This window comes from Pelmatolapia mariae, linkage group LG8, assembly GCF_036321145.2.
Source record: "Pelmatolapia mariae isolate MD_Pm_ZW linkage group LG8, Pm_UMD_F_2, whole genome shotgun sequence".
Lineage (NCBI taxonomy): Eukaryota > Metazoa > Chordata > Actinopteri > Cichliformes > Cichlidae > Pelmatolapia > Pelmatolapia mariae.
Window position 1 is genome coordinate 23334396 of NC_086234.1, and position 19268 is coordinate 23353663.

Below are 19268 nucleotides of genomic sequence, written 5' to 3' on the forward strand. Positions count from 1 at the left end.
ACGTCCACACTAGCACTAGATTTGAAAATGGCGTTTTCGTCTGAAAACGCTCCGCATCCACACTAGCGTTTTCAGTCATTTTCACAGAGTTGTGTGTCCACATTGAAACGGCCAAAAACGCTTACGTTCCAGTACTGCGCATGCGTGAAACGCAAGAAGATTCATTTCTGTCTGCCGTTTATTTACTTTCCGGCTCGTTGAAACGTGGAGCATGTACAGACTGATATTAATCTTTAGTAGGGCTGTCAAAATTGAGAGCAAAAAAAAAAACTGCTGTATAATGCCCTCCGCTATCTTTGTTTAATTGGTCACATGACTACATCACATGACTAAAATGCGTCATCGTTTTCGAAAGTCTCCCTTTTCGCTGTCCACACTGTGACGCGAAAGCACTGTCTTCAAATGTATTTGTTTTCGAGAGCGTTTTCAAAACCCTGTGTTTTCCTTCGGGGAAAACGCCGCCTCAGTGTGGACGGGAAGCCAAAACGGAGAGAAAACGATGCGTTTTCAAACGAAAACGCATTAGTGTGGACGTAGCCTCAGGCACACAGCTCTGTATGTTTGTGACAGGCAGCCAAACAGAAAAAAATGTTGAGTTAATTGGAGGACGCCTCTATAGGCAGACAATCTAACACACAGGTGTCGAACTCTAGGCCTCGAGGGATATCTCAAAAACAAGCAGGATGCTGGCCCTCGAGGACTGGAGTTTGACACCACTGATCTAACACGTGTCATTCCAGTATACTACAAATAAAGATTATTATGCTCGTTGAATCATGCAAAGATCTAGTAGATTTAGAGAAAGATGACCCAGGTAGATGTTTCGGCACATTACATTGATCTGAATAATTTACCCTGAACTTTAAGGCATATATTTTCACTAATTCAACTAATAACTCAGTCCATTAATAAGGTTTCGAACAATATAGCTAAACACATATGTGAATAATATTTTAAAGAAGGAAGGTAGCTGGAAAAAGTGTATAGTATTTTATTGTTTTGATTATTGTTTTGTTATATTTTGGGTTTTTTTATGGACCGATTGACCGCTGGCCGACACAGTGAGCTCCGAGCCAGACCAAATGACCGTCTAACCTTTGACCATTCATACAAAACCCTGTTAGCCGTCAGCGCTGCAGTTTCACGAAGAGTTTGCAACCAATTGTGATCACCCTTACCTCTATTCAGAACCATGTACAGGGTGTGAGGCCAGCAGGCTGAGGGAAAACAGTATGTAACGACTGCAGTAGAGGAAAGGTTAATAAGCACAGTGGTCGCTAAAATGTCCCGATGAACTCATGACTTTTTCTTCATCTCTCACAGACTTGGGAGAGGGCATTGATAGCAGGGTGCTTGAATCTAACAGTGTTGAATTGGGTCAGTTTGAATATGCTCTTAAATCTATAGAGATGAGGAAATAAAACATGCATGAGTTTTAGAGCATAGCACTCGGAGCAGTGTTTGGATTTATGGGGGTTTCCCTGTATGAGAATGTTGTAACCACAGTGACACCAAGTGGGCGAAGGTATCACAAGCAGGCCTGGCCAATCACCAGCCACAGCAATGCAACACCAGGTAGGAAATCATAAGAGTGCACACTGGAACGAAGCTTAAAAGGATCACCCTGTCAGAGTTAATTTTTCAAAACTATTTTTATAAGCAAAACTGACTTAATAGTACCACACTCAACTATTAACAACTATTAAAGCACTAACCTAGGCAATACAAAATTCTCTGGTGTTCAGTAATCATGATTCTGAGTAGAAAATAGCCAAACACATATGGACAGCACTTACTGTTTCGTAGCAATCCCCTGAGTTGTATTTGTTTGTAATATATTAAGTGCACTGTACCATGAGTGACATAGCCACACTTCACCTGTATCTTGCTGCAATACATTCTATCATGTGACTGGAAGATCCAGTTATGAGATGCTATGTAGTTCCAGTCACTTGCACAAATCAATAAACTCTCACTAAGTTAGCTTCTTACAGGCTAACTAACTACCTGTTGAGAGAGTTAAAGATACTCTGTGGCTGATGCTTAGCAGTAGACAAACATCTGGGTCAATGAGTGGCAAAGAAGGGAGGGGGGCAAGAGAGGACTCTGTGTGTGTGTGTGTGTGTGTGTGTGTGAATGCAGTAGTGTGTTTGTTGGGCTGTCTCTCTGAAGATGAACATGGAGTCCAATGTTTCTGAAAGGCCCAGTGGTAGCTAAAGTCTACTGTCTGTTTCAGAAACAGGAGTATCTGTGTTTGAACAGAAGCTCAGGGTCGGGCGGCTTTTGGGCCCAGCTGAGCTGAGATCAAAGACCAACAGATACAGTGTGGAAAAATGAGACAGCAGATCAGTTAATAATAAACAAAACCCCAGGAAGAAGAAGACAGACAGAGGGGGAAAAGTGAATATGTTTAGAACATCCAACGCAGAAAGCTTTAAATGATTCTCTTTCATGGAGTTTTAGAGCCACTCTTGGGATAGACTCTTTTGAATTAAGATTAAAGGCCTGATTTATCAAAAAAGGCATATTATAGGCGCATTAATTTCTGTTTGGTAAAGCTGACAATTAATATTCCAAATGTGATTATATAATAGAGTTTTCCTTTTTGGTTAGTTTTGGTGGTGTTTTTAAATAAGTTATGATGGCTGGGAATTTCGCTGATGTCTTTGCTGAGGCATTCTCTATCTGGATACCTCAAGGACCCGACGGGCTTTCAGGCTGCTTATTATCTAATTTGAAAGATAGTAAAGAACCTTACTATGCATTTCCTTATCTGGACCATGGAGTAGATAAAAATGGTTATATAAAAATGTGAAAGGTTGCACGCAGAACTGGATGGCTATCACTGCTTTAGCACATGCTCGTTTTTCTTGTTGTGACATAAAGTGTTTTAAATGTCTTGAGCCACCCCTCATTTCTTAATAGTTTGCTAGAGAAATGGAAAATAGCTGCAGATATTTATCGAAATCTCGTGGAATGGAAATACAGTATATAAGGCTATGCAGTTCTAACAAGCTTGATATTTGACTATTATTTTTTAACACAGTCCCTGAACTCTTTTAGGTAAGCTTTCTTGTAAATTCTTTAAATACTCTTAAGGAATATTTCTCAAGGCTTGGAAGACATTCAAATGAGCAGTTATGCTAACACAAGATTATATAACAAAAAAATCAATACTACTCACAAATATGCTCTTATCAGTTAGTTTAGAGTGGAACTAAATTGTGCCATATTGACAATTTTCATTAGATGTTGGTAGAAAGTTGTTTTCTTTTTCATTTGGACTGAACTAAGCTAGCTGGCCTGTGTAGCGCAGCTTGAAAGGGCAAGGTTAGCTAAACCATTTTTATGCTATGCTAACTGCGCTATGCTAACTTTGGTACAGAAAAGTGTATTTCCTTTCATTTTAATTTTGAGATTTCATCAGCATCTTATTTATATTTATATATATTAAACTGTTATTAATAATAACACTGTAATAAATACAATAAATAAATAAATTAAAAAAACAGTGTAGGAGGCATGTTTTCTTATTGTGGTTTACGGTGAAAATGAAGACACAATAAAACAATACTACCTAATACACTAAACGTTGAGCATAGTTAATACTTGTAGCCACAAATATCTGCAAAAATAAGGCTTGATCGTTTCATGTAAAACTGCCATTAGTTATTAAATTATTTTAATATCATATTTAATAACAGGTACTATTATTTTGTTATAATGTATAATTCTTTTTTTATTACAAATTAGTGATTCAGCGTTATAGAAGAAAGCAGGAAAAAACAAAACTTTCTTTTTAGCTATTATGGTTTAAAAATAACTGCTTTCCACTCAATATATTATGATTTTTCTCCCAGAGTGGTTCTAATACTCAGAACCCATATCCCACCGATTCCACTGGCAGCAAACAGTAAAAACTCCAGCAGCTTGTATAAGCCTGTATAGTGTATGAACAGACAGTTAAGGACCACAGTCAAGTATAGACATCAGAGATATATATTATCACACTAATTAGTAAAAAGACAGGATAAAACTAGAAAAGTAAATTTAGAGTCAAGTGAAAATCTGAAGCGGTGTGTTTTGCTCACCTGTCTGCGTAACGTGCGGCTAAATGTGTGCGTGCGTCTAGATGGTGGGTTTCGTGGTATACTCTCTGAATCTGAGTGGCTGTGTGGGCTGATGGGTCTGAAGAGGTCTGTGGGAACGGTCAGCTGCTGGGAAAACTCAGCGGGTTGTGAACGCACCGAGCCACTGGAGCCTGCACACAAAGCACAGTGCTGACACCTTCAATGAATGCACAACAGTTACAGTAGGTGTGTTTACCTTAGAGAAAATAACCTCCTCATGTCCGCCCATTTCTGTTGTCCTAATGAAACAAATTCTACGCTAAATGACATTAAAGAGAAATGCGGCATTACCCGATTGGGCCCTGTGAGTGCCCAGTATGTGCTGGGGCCCCTGTGGGTGTGCTGCAGTGGGAGATGTTTGCCCCACAGGCTGTGGTGAGAGGAACATGTAGCTGTCGTTGGGTAGGGAGTGCGTGCGTCCTACCGCAGGCTTTCTGACACTCAACAGGTTGTCGTCCCGAAGCGCCCCAGGACCGAGCTGCTCTGCCTGGGGAAGCAGAGAAAACAATCAGGGTCGCCCTAGAACACGAAGAGCCTGGGCTGCTCTTTAACTCACTTACTCTCACACTCTTACCAGTACACTCACAGGTTGTCAACTGTCTACGACACAATGTCAACAAAGAGGCACTGATCATCAGCATACACAGAAAACACAGAGGATCTTTGCACATTGGAGTTGACTGGCACAGAGCTGCCACAGATCACAGAAACATTTCCAATTCCTTTTTTAAAGCATGTGACACTCTGCTTCTTGTGTCTGCTTTTAGCCCGTCGGTCGTATAACTTTACATTAAGCCGTGATTGTGTGTCAGCTAGGGCAGTGTCCTGTAGCCTGACCCATTAAAGAATCAGTTCCCATTCAGCACAGAGCTACAGGGGGTCCAACACACTTTACAACCCTGTAGCAAACACACGGCAACTCAGAGGAGACTGAAAAGTACACCACCAGAGGACAGCATACAGCACATCCACAGAAGTAGGCTGACAGGAAAGGACTGTGAGAAAAGACGAAGACTCACACGTAAAGCACAAAGGAAAAGAAAGAAGGAGGGGAGAGAACAGAGTTTACACACAGAGAGAGAAGAAAGTGAAAAAAGTAGTCAAAGGAGAGAAAACTGCAAACTGGCAGGTAAGGAGGCGCACTACTCTACTGGACTGGACTGGACTGGAAAGTAAAACACACCAGGCTGAAAAGGCGGAATGAGAAATAAAGATAAATTTGTTTCACCAGGGTACTTCAAAGCCACTTGAACACCTCTACCTCTTCGCTCCATTGTCTTTATTTTTCTATTGCATTTGTCCTAGAACAATCCAATTAAGAGCACCTCGTTGGCCAGCGCTCTTTTTTTCTGATGATATATGTATTGATTCAGCAGCAACGCTGAGCCAAGGTGACAGTGACCCTCTCTGGTCATGAAGCCATGTGATCATTAATGACCCAAACCGGTGGTTAATAATACTCTGACACCCAGATGACATTCAATTTCATTTTCAGAGCCTGTAGGATGGCATGTCATAGAGGGATCTATAGATTAATTGCAGTGAGGACACATATATGGGCTGCAGTGCATGACGACATGTTCAAAGAAAATAATGGACAGGGTCATGACAAAGAATGCCAGGATGTGGAAGATGCCTGGCTTTCTTTCCAGCAAGTCTAAAATGTTCTTTTACTAAGACCCTTACTCACTGTTATACTTAACACAACGTCTCATTTGTTTAGCAGTTGTCACGCGTCAACTATGGTTTAAGTGACCCATTATTATTGTATGTGCAAGGTATAAAGTGTAAGCCTTGTACATTTTATTTATTTAATTATTTGGAATCAGTTACACAGGAAACAGAAAAAGTTCTCCACTCATATTTCCCATATTAAATCCAATTTTGACAAGTTCAATAAAGTCTCACACGTTCCCAGAATCTGTCTATAAAGTTTAAACTAAAAAAAGATTGGTTGTTTTTTTGCTATGCTTACATTTTTTTTAATCTCAGCTCCAAATAAGCTGTAGCTTTAAATGAAAATGAGCTGCTGCTGGCCACGCCCCATTCCAGAACAGTTAAGGTCCCAATTCATAGGCCGCATCCTTCAGAGGCCGCATTTGAAGGCCGATTACGTCACAGCTTGGCAACAAAGTCTGTCCTTATTTGAAGGCTGCTCCAAATGCGGCCGACTAATACGTCCTTCATTTCCCCGAATTTGAGGGATGGGTCGGGTGTATCCTTCGTGGCCCAAACTATCCCAGAATTCATAGCGCGGCCCAGCCAATTCCAGTTTCCAACAATGGCGGCAGCTACTTAGTTTTAATATTACTCTTATTACTCTTTCTGGGTCTGGGAATGTAGCCATGTAAACTTCAAATATCTGCTCGGTTTATCAAGACAAAAAAAAAGACACGTTTTCGGAGACGTTTGTTACACACCAGCTCAATAGCTGACTGGGAGGTCGAGGCTCATTAGAGCCGGTGAGAACTACTAACTCCCAGCACATCGTTTTCAGACCCCTGCGGTCTTTTCGCTACTCAGGTTAAACATGATATACAAGTCACTTAGATGACTTAAAAATGTTATTGTTTGGCTTTTTTCAGTGTTTTATTTGTTTGTGAGTAAATCGGTTTGGCTGAGATTAAAGTTATAGTTTTCACACAGCTGAATAAATGTCAAACAGAAAACTGATTAAACAGAAGTGTGAGATGGTCGAGAATTTACTCCAGTGTCGTGTTATATATTAGTGAGTGAGGAGCAGACAGCTGAGTTTATTAAACTCCACAGAGACAGCGGTGACGCAAATCTGAAGGCTAGACCGTCCCATTTCACAGCCTCGCACTTCCGGCCCTCCTGGTCTAAACTTGTTTTTCTTTCTTCATAGAATGTCTGAATGAGCTCTTTGGCTCACGTAGACCGCGAAGGCCGGGTCCTCCGAAGGATGCGGCCTATGATTGGGACACAGCTTTAGAAGCAGCAGCTTTAGCAAAGAAACCCAAATACACAACATGGCCGACTTCAAATAGAATTGTAATGAGCTGCACGCCAAAGAGCTCATTCAGACGTTCTATGAAGAAAGAAAAACAAGTGGGTGGTTTTTACTTATTTTCAAAAATAAGTAATTAGTGGTACATATCAATGCTATCATCTTTTTTAAAAATATATTTTTAGCTAATTTAGCATCCAGTTGGCTTCCCCTTGTTACTTACACCAGTGTGTAAGTTTGGTGGTGGGGAGGGTCAAGTGACTTTGGAAATACCCAGTGAAGGAGACAGTACAAGCCACTGCAGAGGGGAAGGAGAAGAAATAACAATGGAGAAAGATGAAGAGAGGAACTGTCAGTACATTGCATTCCAGAGTGGTTAGAAATAGGGGGTTAAAATCGTCGGGGGTTGAGTCGTCTGTCAGAGCTAGGGACCAGGAATTCTCAGAGGCCAGAGACAGAGCATCCATCTCCGCTAGAGGGATCTAGGCAGGAAGAGACAACCGCTGGTGAGCAGAGAAAACAAAGGCGCACTCTGTGCAGTACATAAATAGAAGGACGTTACACAGATAAAACCTGAAACTAACAGAACAATACAAGTTTAAAAAAACACACCACATATAAACTAGAAGTATGTAGCAGAGCAAAACAACAGAGGAAGAAGGACAAAGTAAAAACAACAACAAAAAAACGGCTGTATTTAGTCAGCTGTTAGTGGACTTTTTTTGTGACACAGGAAAATGCACAGCAGAGTGATTCTTTAACAGCGAAATATGATGCCAGTAAGACATTACAAGACAGGACGGGGATTCATTTACATTAAGCACTAAATGGCACATTTAATTGCTTATGTTGCTAAAGAAGAAGAATCCAAATAACCTAATTTTCTAGGGACTTCTTGTAAAACACCTCAGAGATTGGTTTCATCTCTGAGTGTTTCAAAGTCTTCAGTATTTCTGGCTCATGTCAAAGGAGCTGCTATTTTTTATTTTTTTGCCTTCACACTGGTTTAACAGGGGAAATTGTTTCTGTCAGGCAAATGGGTCATTCGTGAATAAAAATGCAGGGACTGAAACTCGCTATTTGTTAACATATCAGAAGGAGAACATTGCCCTGTGGCATCTAATGCTGAGATCTCAAACCCATTTAAAGCTTTTAGAAGATGGGGGTTTTACAGCGCTAATGTAATTTGACTTCAAATGAGAAAAACAGGCACCCAGATGCATTATTCAATGGCTCAAGTGATCCATAGCCTATTGATTGAGCCACATCTGTGCAGGATTTAACAGTGTGTGATCTGCTGGCTTTAGGTGGTTATCACTCTGCTGTGACTGACTGGCAAATGACACAATCACCTGAGTAAATGCACAAGCATTGTCACGTCCTCATACAGACACAGAAACACGTTGTGTAGGGGAGACGGGCAAACTTTAAACCACGCCACTGAGGCTGCAGAAGCAGACCAAAAACCTGCCAAGCATGAATGAGTGTAAGTGAATGAGGGAATGAGCTCATAGTTGAGGCGGGACATGACGCACTGTGCTTTGGTGGGCAGCGAGGCTGGTTAGTAAGGGGAAAATATTCAATGAAGAAGAATGCCAGTACAAAAATGGTAATGGCTGTAGGGCTGCAGGATATTAAACAGACAGGGATGTCTTTATTTAATAAAACTGAGTTCTTTGGACAGTTCATACTTCTGTTTGCTGCTTTCTAGGCCAAGGCTTATGTATATACTGTAAAAAACTATTTGCCCCCACTTGTATTTTTTTACTTCCATGTTTTAGATCAGGGGTGTCCAACTTCAGGCCTCGAGGGCTGGTGTCCTGCAGGTTTTAGATCTCACCCTGGGTCAACACACCTGAATCAAATGATTAGTTCATTACCAGGCCTCTGGAGAACTTCCAGACATGTTAAGGAGGTCATTTAGCCATTTAAATCAGCTGTGTTGGATCAAGGACACATCTAAAACCTGCAGGACACCGGCCCTTGAGGCCTGGAGTTGGACAGCCCTGTTTTAGATCATCAAACAAAATTTAATATTAGACAAAGGCAAGGAAATACAAAATGCAGTTTTTTGATAATGACTTCAATTAGTGGGAAAGAATGCTATCCAAACCTTACTTATGTGGAAAAAGTGAAACATGTAAGTGTGACAAACATGCTTTGAGTGAAATAAGTATTTGATCCCCTACAACTCAGCCAGAATTAACCACAGAATCTGTGTCTCACATACTTAATTCTTCAGCATCATGGGCAAGACAAAAGACCGGTCAGAAAACAGGGACAAGACTGTTGACTTACACAAGGCTGAAATTGTCTACAAGGCCAACAGCGAGAAGCTCGGTGAGAACTGGTGCAATTATTCAGATATGGAAGAAATATAAAATTAACATCATTAAAATTTTGCCTCATGGGATGAGAATGATTGTGAAAAAGATGGTGAATCAACCTGAACGTAAACACGGGAGGAACTTGTTAATGATCTGAAGGCAGTATACCATACTGTAATGGATATTACAGTCCCTGCAGGGTCCCTTTGTTCAAGAAAGCACATGCATCTTAAGTTTGCCAGTGAACATTTAAATAATTCAGAGAAGATTTAGGAGATGAATTGAGTTTCCCGGCATCAACTCGAGCTGCCGTGTTTGGAGGAAGAGAAATGCTGAGTATGGCCTAAAGAACACCATCTACCCTGTCATGCACAGAGTTGGAAACATTATACTTTGGGGCTCTTTCTGCTAATGGGTACAGGTTGAGTTTAACACATCAAGGGGCCTTGTACTGTAAAATCTTGGGCGAGAACCTCTTTCCCTCAGCCGGGTCATGCATGGATCTTCCAACATGACAGTGACACATACCATCACGGCAACAAAGCAGTGGCTAAAGAAGACGCACATTAAGGCCATGGAGTGACCTAGCCAGTCTCTAGACCTCATTGCTATAGAAAATCTGTGGAGGAAGCTCAAGCTTAAAGTTGCCTAAAAACCAGCCAAGAAACCTAAAGGATTTAGAAAGTTTCTGTAAAGAGGAGTGGTCCAACATCTCTGCTTAGATGTGTGCAAACCTGGTGACCAACTGTGAGAAACATCTTACCACTGTACTTGCCAACAAAGGGTTTAATAATAATAAGTAAATAAATAATGAGTCATGTTTTACTTGGGAATCAAATACTCATTTTACTCAGTGATATGTAAATCAATTATGTAATGTGTTTTTATAAGACCATCATAAAAATTAGAGAGTGTTCATTTCTTTGTAAGCGAGCAAACAAATCCAGCAGGGTATTAAATAATTAGCTTTTTTCTCTAAACTAGGTGCAAGCAAACACTGCTGCCTATTTAAACACTTTATAAAACATTATTAGCATCAGTTAAAACTCTTTAATAGTTATGTAACTGTTTTGATGCACTACGGAGATGCTGATGCATGCTTTTATTACCAGTCGCATTGATTATTGTAATGCCCTGCTCTCTGGTCTCCCCAAAAAGAATATTTCACCTTTGCAACTTTTGCAAAACTCTGCAGCTCGTGTGCTGACGAAGACCAGAGGGCGGGCCCACATTACACCGGTTTTACAATCGCTGCATTGGCTCCCCGTGTGTTTCAGGATCGATTTTAAAGTTCTTTTATTGGTTTTTAAATGTCTTAATGGTCTTGGGCCTTCTTATCTTTCAGATCTGCTTTTACCATATGAACCCTCGCGGACCCTGAGGTCCTCTGGTACTGGCCTTTTGATTGTCCCTAAAGTCAGGACACATACTCACGGAGAGGCAGCTTTTCAGTGGTATGGTCCTCGACTGTGGAACAGCCTGCCGGAGGAGCTCAGGGCCGCAGAGAACATTCATGTTTTTAAAAACAGGCTCAAGACCCACCTTTTTAATTTAGCTTTTAACTAACGTTTATTTATTTTATGCTTATTTATTCTATCCTGTTATTCTATTTATATTATTAATTTAGTTTTACCTAATATTTATTGATTGTATTCTTATTCATTTTTTATCTTCTTACTCTGTTTATACTTATATTTATACTGTATCCCACTCTTATTTATTTTATCTTTTTATCCTGTTTATATTCTTATTAGGTCATATCTCCAGTGTTTCCTCAGAGGGGGCTCTCTGCACCGGGGCTGTGATCGACCGTGGCTGCTGGGGCTCTGTGGACCCTCTCAGCCTGGCTGGGGGGCTTCTTTGCCTTCCTCCTGCTGTGTGCCCAGCCTGGAGGCTGCGGTCTGTGACTGGCTCCCGGTGCAGACAGCTCCCTGTGATAGTGTTTCCTCACTTGGCTAATGCGTACCCAGCCCAATTTTACTCTTTAAGTGTGTGTGTGTGTGTGTGTGTGTGTGTGGGGGGGGGGGGGGGGGGGGGGTGAGAGAGAATGTGTGTATCCATGACCGTTTCTGCTAATGAGAGTCTGGGGAATGAGTGGGAGGGTGGGGTGGGGTGGGGTGGGCTGCTTTTAACCATGTAAAGCACTTTGTGCTACAGTTTTTTTTTGTATGAAAAGTGCTTTATAAATAAAGATTGATTGATTGATTGATTGATACAGTCCAACTAACTAGTAAATAATCAATTAGTACACCTTTGTTTTTCATTTTATTATCTATAGTATCCATATTATCTATATTACCTTTATACCTATGACCTAAAGCTCAGTTAACAATCAATACTTCATTTATTATCGATCGATAATTTGTAGTGTTACTAAAACAAGTGTGTGTATTATATTAATAGCACCAGATGTGACAGTACAAGATAAATATTAGTATTTTCGTTACTTCGTACTTGAGCAGCCCTACATGGTGCACACAGATAAAGACACTACGAAACCACATATGACATGGAGGAGGCGATCCATCAGGGATGCTTCTGGTGATTATTGACCTTCTTGTCGGTGCTGTGCTTGCTGGGCTTGGGGGGCAGCGCGTAGTAGTGGCAGATAGAGCCGGACAGGTTGTCCATGAGACTCATCTCCCCCTCCATTGAACCCTGGATGACCAGGGAGACTGAGTCAAAGAGTGCCCTCCGCTGGACAAACTTGGATAATGCAGAGAGAATAGAGAGAGAGAGAGCGAAGACAGAAATAGAGGAAAAAAGAAAAAAGAAGAAAACAAGGACAGGGGGAGAGTTACATACAAAGATACATGAATAAGTATGGACAGAAGAATGGCTCACAAAGAAAAGGACAGTCAGGCAGAAACAGTTATAGAAACACAAAAGACGAGAGAAACATCTCAGAGGGAACAAATGCTCTGTTGTGGGCTGCTAAAGGCTTCTTACTAAATGACCTGTCGAGTCTTTCAAATTGCACAGCAATGTAGTAAACAAACACCTCTTAGTCAACAGCAATGTCTTACCACTCAAACCCACAAGGGGGCACTACAAGACCGCAGCAGAGCTGGTCTTCAAGAAGGCTGGGGGAGAAGAGTGTGACTTAACCGCTCACGTTTTGGGAGAGGAGTAGAGGGAAGAAGGATAAGATCTTAGGGAGGGAGGGATAACGATAGCGAAACCTCTATTTCCTATCCCCAAAGTTCCCCGTTGTCTGGAAATAGCTGTTGAAGTGAACAACAAGGCCCTGTGGTCCAGCTTTCCCATGGCACTGTGACCTGTCTGTGACTGGCATGTCCTCTAGAGGGACCAGCTAAACACAGACACACACATAACCACACACACACACAGACATAGCCGTGAATGCACACAAATTGTAAAGCATCCCGATATGGGCCAGCGTGGGTCACACAGCATAATAAATCTGAGCAGCTATATTTTCTGGATGTGACTGTGCATAACCAAGAAAAACCCAGACATTTGCAAACTAGCGTCTGATATGCGAGGGAGCTATGTCCAGTCCTGCGTTGTACACGTGCAGCAGACAAAGATCTTCACCTGAGAGCTTCAAAATATGACAACCGTTTTGGGTACGTTTCAGATAAATGCATCCATTTGTATTCTGAGATGATGTCAGGCTGTCTGGTAAACACAGCCTAATATAGCCATCCCTGGCTTGGTTTATTTATGGGTGGACTACAGTTATTGCACCGAGACCAGCGAAGAGCAAGTAATCAACTTTTTTAGATGGCGTGCCACATTCTCAGCATTACTCAGCGCGAGCTGCTGAATCAACTAATGGTTTGAACCAGAGTTAGAGGTAACGACAATGAAGGGGTCATCTAACGAGCCTCACAGCCTGGCCCCGGTTCCAGCAGTGTCCAAATCATCTTATAATGCACAACAGAATTAAAAATCATGTTTCCAGCTTGGTACAAGCTAATCTGAGTAACTGAATTAGGTCTATTCACCTCTTTTTTTAATGGGATTATCTGGCAAATAATAGTGATGCTTTGTTGTGAAGTACAGATTGACTTTTTTTTTGAGAGACAGAGAGAAAAAAAAGATTAGTTTGTTACATATGAGCAGCTGTTTGTGAAATTTCCTAGACTCAACCAAACATGTTCAGTTCTACCTCCAAAAGACAAAAAGGAAAAAGACAACATGGCATCAGCCAAAATACGGACAGAGAGAATTTAAATGCACAAACATAAACAAAGCTTATGAGAAGAATTCCTTCAAAATTACAGCCAGTAACACACGTGCCATGTCTAACTCACACACGTACCACAAAAGCAGGACAACCAGATTCTTTACCTCCAGTTGGGGCTCTGTGCATGAAGGGGATTCTGCTCTGATGCCTACAGAGTCTCTGGTTATATCAGCAGTGGGTGAGTCCATAGGACCATCCCTTTCCTGCTCTGTATCCACTCCTCTGGGAGACCTCCAGGGGGAACCCCCAGAACTCGACCTGTCCATACCCAGTGTCAGAGGGTTGAGCTGGGGCGACCTTGCTGCTATGTCCCCCGCTTCCATCTCCAGTTCCATCATCTCCGCCTCCAGCTCCGCCTCCTCCTTGGCTTCCTTGTTGCTTTCCTCCAGGTGCTTCATCAGTACTGCGATGACCACATTGACCAGGACAAACTGAGCGGTCAGGACAAAGGAGACGAAGTAGATGGGAGAAACCACAGTGTTGTAGCAGGTGCCTGTATCTTGGGCGCAGTCCCTCAACGTATCCTGGAAAGACCGTACAGACGGTGGATTTAGTAGTATTCTAGTTAAATGTTCTAGTTAAGAACATGCACCTACAGGTGGGTGACCATTCACAGCCGATGATCATTACAACAGCAAAGTAAGAACAACTTTGTACTGGTTTGCAGTGACCCATCACTCAAGTTGGGGCATCGTCTTGTTGGCTTACTGATGGATTTAGCTCCTGGATGTCTGCCAGGTGTCACCTAAGCTAATTTTAATCACTAATGTGGAGCTGGTCTGTGGTGTTTTTACCTTTGGGAGCATTTTAAAGTGAATTATCTCACCATTAATAATGCTTCCTGGTTAACTGTACTAACACACCATCCAAAATATCTGTGCTTTGGTTTTGGTGGTGAAGATCCAGTATTTTATTTATTTATGTGTTTATAATTAGCAGGAATCTGTGTTTGTGTAATGTTCTTATACAGTGGATCCAGCTTGCTAGCTGAGCTTGCAAACTTAAGCTGATAATTTAGCTGTACATCCTCCTATGGCTCACTCAGTCACACTGGAGAATAAACAGGACGGCATCCTCCTTGAGACTAGGAAATATCGGTCGTTGATGCACAATTGATTTTTGTAACTTCTGGAGCATGTGCAACACTCTCAACTTCTGGGTGACCTCTTTCAACCATAAGGCAATCTGCCTCCAAGCAACACAGAATGACTCCATTTAGCTGGTTGCATTCTGATTGCAGGGCACTTCTGTCATTTTACCGTTGAATCGCAGTCCAGCAGCAACTACATCACTATTTGTGGAAGAATTTCTGAATTTCTATTGCAAACACACAAGATTCTGATTGGAACCTGAATCTAAGTAGTTAATGTGAATGTTTGTGTATGCAGATTGAATTTGCAATTTTTGCCACTATCAGATAAATGCTCTTTTATCACAAACAGATCACATGTATTTGCTAGCTTGACCCCATTTAACTGCAAACTGATAGCCGATTCCGTCTTAATAGCATTTTGTTGTTTTCTTAAACAACAAAATCACTTTGAAACAGAGTTGTGGCAAACCTGGTCCCCATCTATGAAGCAACCATTTCATTGGCAGCAAAACTGCAAGTTCATTGCACTCTGTCACAATAAGACTGGTCATACTATGGTCCCAACCACTGTCCTCCCAACTGTAAATGCAGTATTATTTGAATATGGCCACATCTGGTTACAAAAATGTGATGGCCACACTAAAGGTTGACATCAAGGCTTTAAACAGTAGTTTTCAAACCAGTGGTTGACAACTTATATACAATAATGGGTAACTAAGCCAGAATGGTGTGAAGGTCTCAATGTGATAGTTTGTTCATCCCTTACAACTTCCTCAATGTTACCTCTGCAATTCTACTTAAACAGTCATATTGCCGAGTCATTTTAAAACAGAACTGGACCTGCAGAATGTGCAGATACAAAAGAGTGAATGTAGAGTATGAGTGGTCTATGGATCTGAAACTGCAGAGTTGGTTTCACCTTCATTATGCCATTCCAGTTGTCTCCAGTGGAAACTCTGAAGAGCAGCAGAAAGGCCATCCCAAAGTTTTTAAATGTAGCGTAGCGCCCCAGACCCTCACAGGGGTGGAGTTCATCACAAACTGCAGAGACAAGAGGGAAGTGGGAGGAGATAAACAAAAAGAGGATTAGCCAGAGAGTAAAGGAGAGAATGAAACAAAAAAAGATAGCAGTGTTCATGGCTTTCAGTTGGATTTTCCTATAATATAATAGTTACTGTGATAGCATTTTATAGCTCTGAAAGCTTCAAGATACAATTAAGGAGATCAATATAGTATTTCAACGAAGGATTCGAGGAAGCAATTAATATCAGATGAATTAAACCCACAGAGGGGAGAGTTGTGTGACCTGAGTGGAAACTAAGTGTGAGATTTCGTTTCCTTCTTTTTCTACTGCCTGCACAGTATCTCTTTATTGTGCATGTGTTCTTACTTAAGTCACCAAACAGCTCCACTCCCAGCGCTGCAAAGATAAAGAAGAGGAGCATGAAGAGAAGACCCAGATTGCCCACCTGCAGGGAGACAACAGGAAGGAAGAGAGCGATTAGTCAGAGGAGATAAAGCCCAGGGAAAATAAACCAATAAGGAGGGACAACAAACATCTCATTCGGGGTGGGGGGCGGGGTAGAATGGAGGATGGTTCTAGAGCAGTTAGAGAAAGTATAAGATAAGCTGTAGTGACTGAGCATTTGTTAAAAAAACACATCTCCTATCCAAGCGAATGCATGCTTCAATGATGTGAATGAGTGTCTGACACAAAGCAGGTAAAGATGGACAGCACCACAGCCTCCCAGAAGTGAAGAAAAAAATGATCTCAGACGTCAGCGCTGCCATCTAGCGCTGCTGACATCACTCACAGCCAGTTGTTTATTGTATTCGGGCGGTTTATTTTGTTAATTTGAAAATTAGTTAATGTGTTAGAATCTAGACATCTAGCATGATCATCTGGAAAATAATAAATTGACAATGAGTGCAGGTAGGCTTTGTATAAAAGATTGGTGTTGCTTTTGGGTTAGAAAAGTTAAGTCATCAGGGATGTGCTGTAACCTTGCATTCTTTCTGAAGGAGGCAACCCCTCTGGAGTTTATTGGGGAGTCTGAGTTCATCTCAGTGGCTAGTTTAAGTCTCTCTGAGGACAACATGACTCTCATTTTGTAAATGATCTTTTTCGAGCAGGCCAGCATCGTGACTGATGTGTCCAGTTTCAAAATGCTGAATCTGAAGGGCTAATCAATCTGTTTGTTAATAAGGGTAAATGTGATTTGGTGTTCTCCTGCTGGTGTACATTAGCTAGCAATTTGCCATTAAAGAGATGAGAAAAAACAAACAAACAAAAAGAAAAAAGAACAATGCCAAATAGAAGACAGATCATTGTACGTCAAAAGGTTCCACTGGGCATGACTCTCTGGCCTTGTTGTTTAAACATCACCAGATGTTGGGGTTAAGCCAATAAAAGCTATTACACTGGCAACCCACCTTGTGGACTAGAGAAGCCATGGATTTTAGTGTGTGTGATTTTACAACTGATTGAAAGTACCATTGGTCCCGACAGGTCTCTTTACCTCCCCAGACTCATGTTTTGTCTGGTAAAATAGTCTACTCGGTATGCAGTATTTTAACCGTTTGATTATGTTCTAGTTTGATTTACGGTAAATTTAGAATAAACTTTTTTGTCCTTAATCCACAGATTGTTTTGTATTTTGTTTGTTAATCTGTCTTTTTAATTTTTTGTACCGTCTAGGGGTTAAATTACTTGGTGGTATTTAATCCTGACTGATTGTGTATTTGTGACGCCCTGATGAAGAGATGTAGTCGATATGTGTTGGCCTGTTTTTCTTGCTGAACTGCTTCAAGAATAAATTCGTTACATTTTATCCTTGACAGAGTGCCTTAGCAACCTCCCCCTTTTTTAAATTGAGCTTGTGTTCGCCCTACTGATGAGCACCTATTGAATAATCCTTTAGAGCACTTTCTTTTTTCCTTTTTCTCATGACACTGAACAAGTGAGCCACAGCATGAAAGCAGTATCTGGGGTGGAGGTGGGTTACAAAGCGGTGTGCAGAGTGCCTTGTGAGAGACACTAACTGAAACAGTCCAAATCATATTGATTTTAATGCATAAACGGTACATTTAGAGGAGGTGTCATTGAACGATTTGTTTCAACTGGACTTTCTTTTTAGATGACAGAGTGTTTCTGAGGCTCTTGTCCAAGTCTGCCACTGTACGACTGAGTCAAATGTCTCTGCAGCCTTGAAGTAGCCATATAATTAACCTGTATATGGAGAAAGGACTTCCTAGCCAATCCATTTTTATATGCAGTCTACAAAATAAAGGTGCAAGATTGGAATAAAAATAAAAAGAGGAGCTGTAGAAAGTGATAGGAAAAACAAGGGATTAGAGCTTTGACACAGGGGTGGTTTAAATAATGAAAAGCGTTATGGTTTGCTGCTGTCAATGATTATCAGCATGTAGCAACCTGTTCGCACCTCCACCACCCGCCTATCATCAGATTTATTAATAATGAACACTTCTGACAAGCTCAAGGAGCCTGGAACAACACTCGATCTCTGTGTCTCTCTGAAAAGGAACGACAGAGGTGTTATGAAAGAACATTGCGAATATAAGACTTTTTGACTTTCTGCAAAACACTGCAGAAGTTGTTCTAATTTACTAACTCTGTAACCCACAAATCCACCCACCCTAGGGTTCAAAACAAAAACCTGAAGCTACATTCACTTTCCAATCTCTGCAGGGGGCTTCTAATGCAAATAAGGGTCTCTGGAGTTGAGCAGAGAAAACTCGTGGGAAAGACGACGCCCTGAAACAGCAGAATCTGCAGCACACACACACAAAAAGGAAATGCTTTTGAGATGTAACTTTAGGGACAGTTTCTGTGGGATGTGAAATCCATGGAGGAAAAAAAAATGCAGATGAGGACGGAAGTAGAGTTTCGCGGCTTTGGTGGGTGTTATTTAGCGGCGCGTACCTGAGGCAGGGCTTGCATAACGGTGTCCAGCAAAGCTCTCATCCCCACTGCCATCTTCAAGAGCTTCAATACTGTGGGGACACGCAAACACAGAATGAAAAAACAAAATCTCACCAATATTATGATTTTTCAGTCTTACATAACAGAGCAGGCCTGCTGTGGAACTGAAAGGACACAACATTTCTCTCACTTACAGTCTAATCCTGCTCTGTTAGCTTAGTCACTCATTTTCTTGTATTAAACACCACTGAGCTCTTAAGACGACATGACTGAGGTCATATCCCCCAGTGACTCGGTAGGGTTACCAGTATGACTTGAGCACCAATTGAACTACAGCAAGAATGACAGATGATACATTGTAGCAAATGTGTAAACATTAACCCGAGGAAACAAAATTAGGCAGCAAATGACCCCCCCACTCCTCCTGGGCAATTTTTGAATACACAGCACAAAAATCAGACAACAGATTTAAGACATAACACTTGTCATCCTAATTTAAGTGACTTGGGATTTATCAGCCAATAAAGACTCGCAACATAAACAGCTTGATAATACTTACTAAAAATTAGTAAAACTTACAGCAAATTAAAACTT

The 19268-nt window shown here is 41.3% G+C and overlaps 1 protein-coding gene across 5 annotated transcripts in view; it reads right to left on the reverse strand.

Annotated features, from left to right (window-relative positions):
* cacna1g (calcium channel, voltage-dependent, T type, alpha 1G subunit) overlaps positions 1–19268 on the reverse strand; it is a 218841-nt gene that overhangs the window by 3560 nt on the left and 196013 nt on the right. For 4 of the 5 annotated variants that reach the window (XM_063481626.1, XM_063481623.1, XM_063481622.1 and 1 more), the window contains 8 exons: positions 18675–18745; positions 16122–16200; positions 15651–15772; positions 13743–14162; positions 11979–12131; positions 7458–7580; positions 4422–4617; positions 4092–4261 (listed from right to left, as the gene is read on the reverse strand). In XM_063481626.1, the coding sequence (XP_063337696.1) occupies positions 4092–4261; positions 4422–4617; positions 7458–7580; positions 11979–12131; positions 13743–14162; positions 15651–15772; positions 16122–16200; positions 18675–18745 (1334 nt within the window). The remainder of the gene's footprint in view (positions 1–4091; positions 4262–4421; positions 4618–7457; positions 7581–11978; positions 12132–13742; positions 14163–15650; positions 15773–16121; positions 16201–18674; positions 18746–19268) is intronic. The other variant, XM_063481624.1, reaches the window with a different exon arrangement.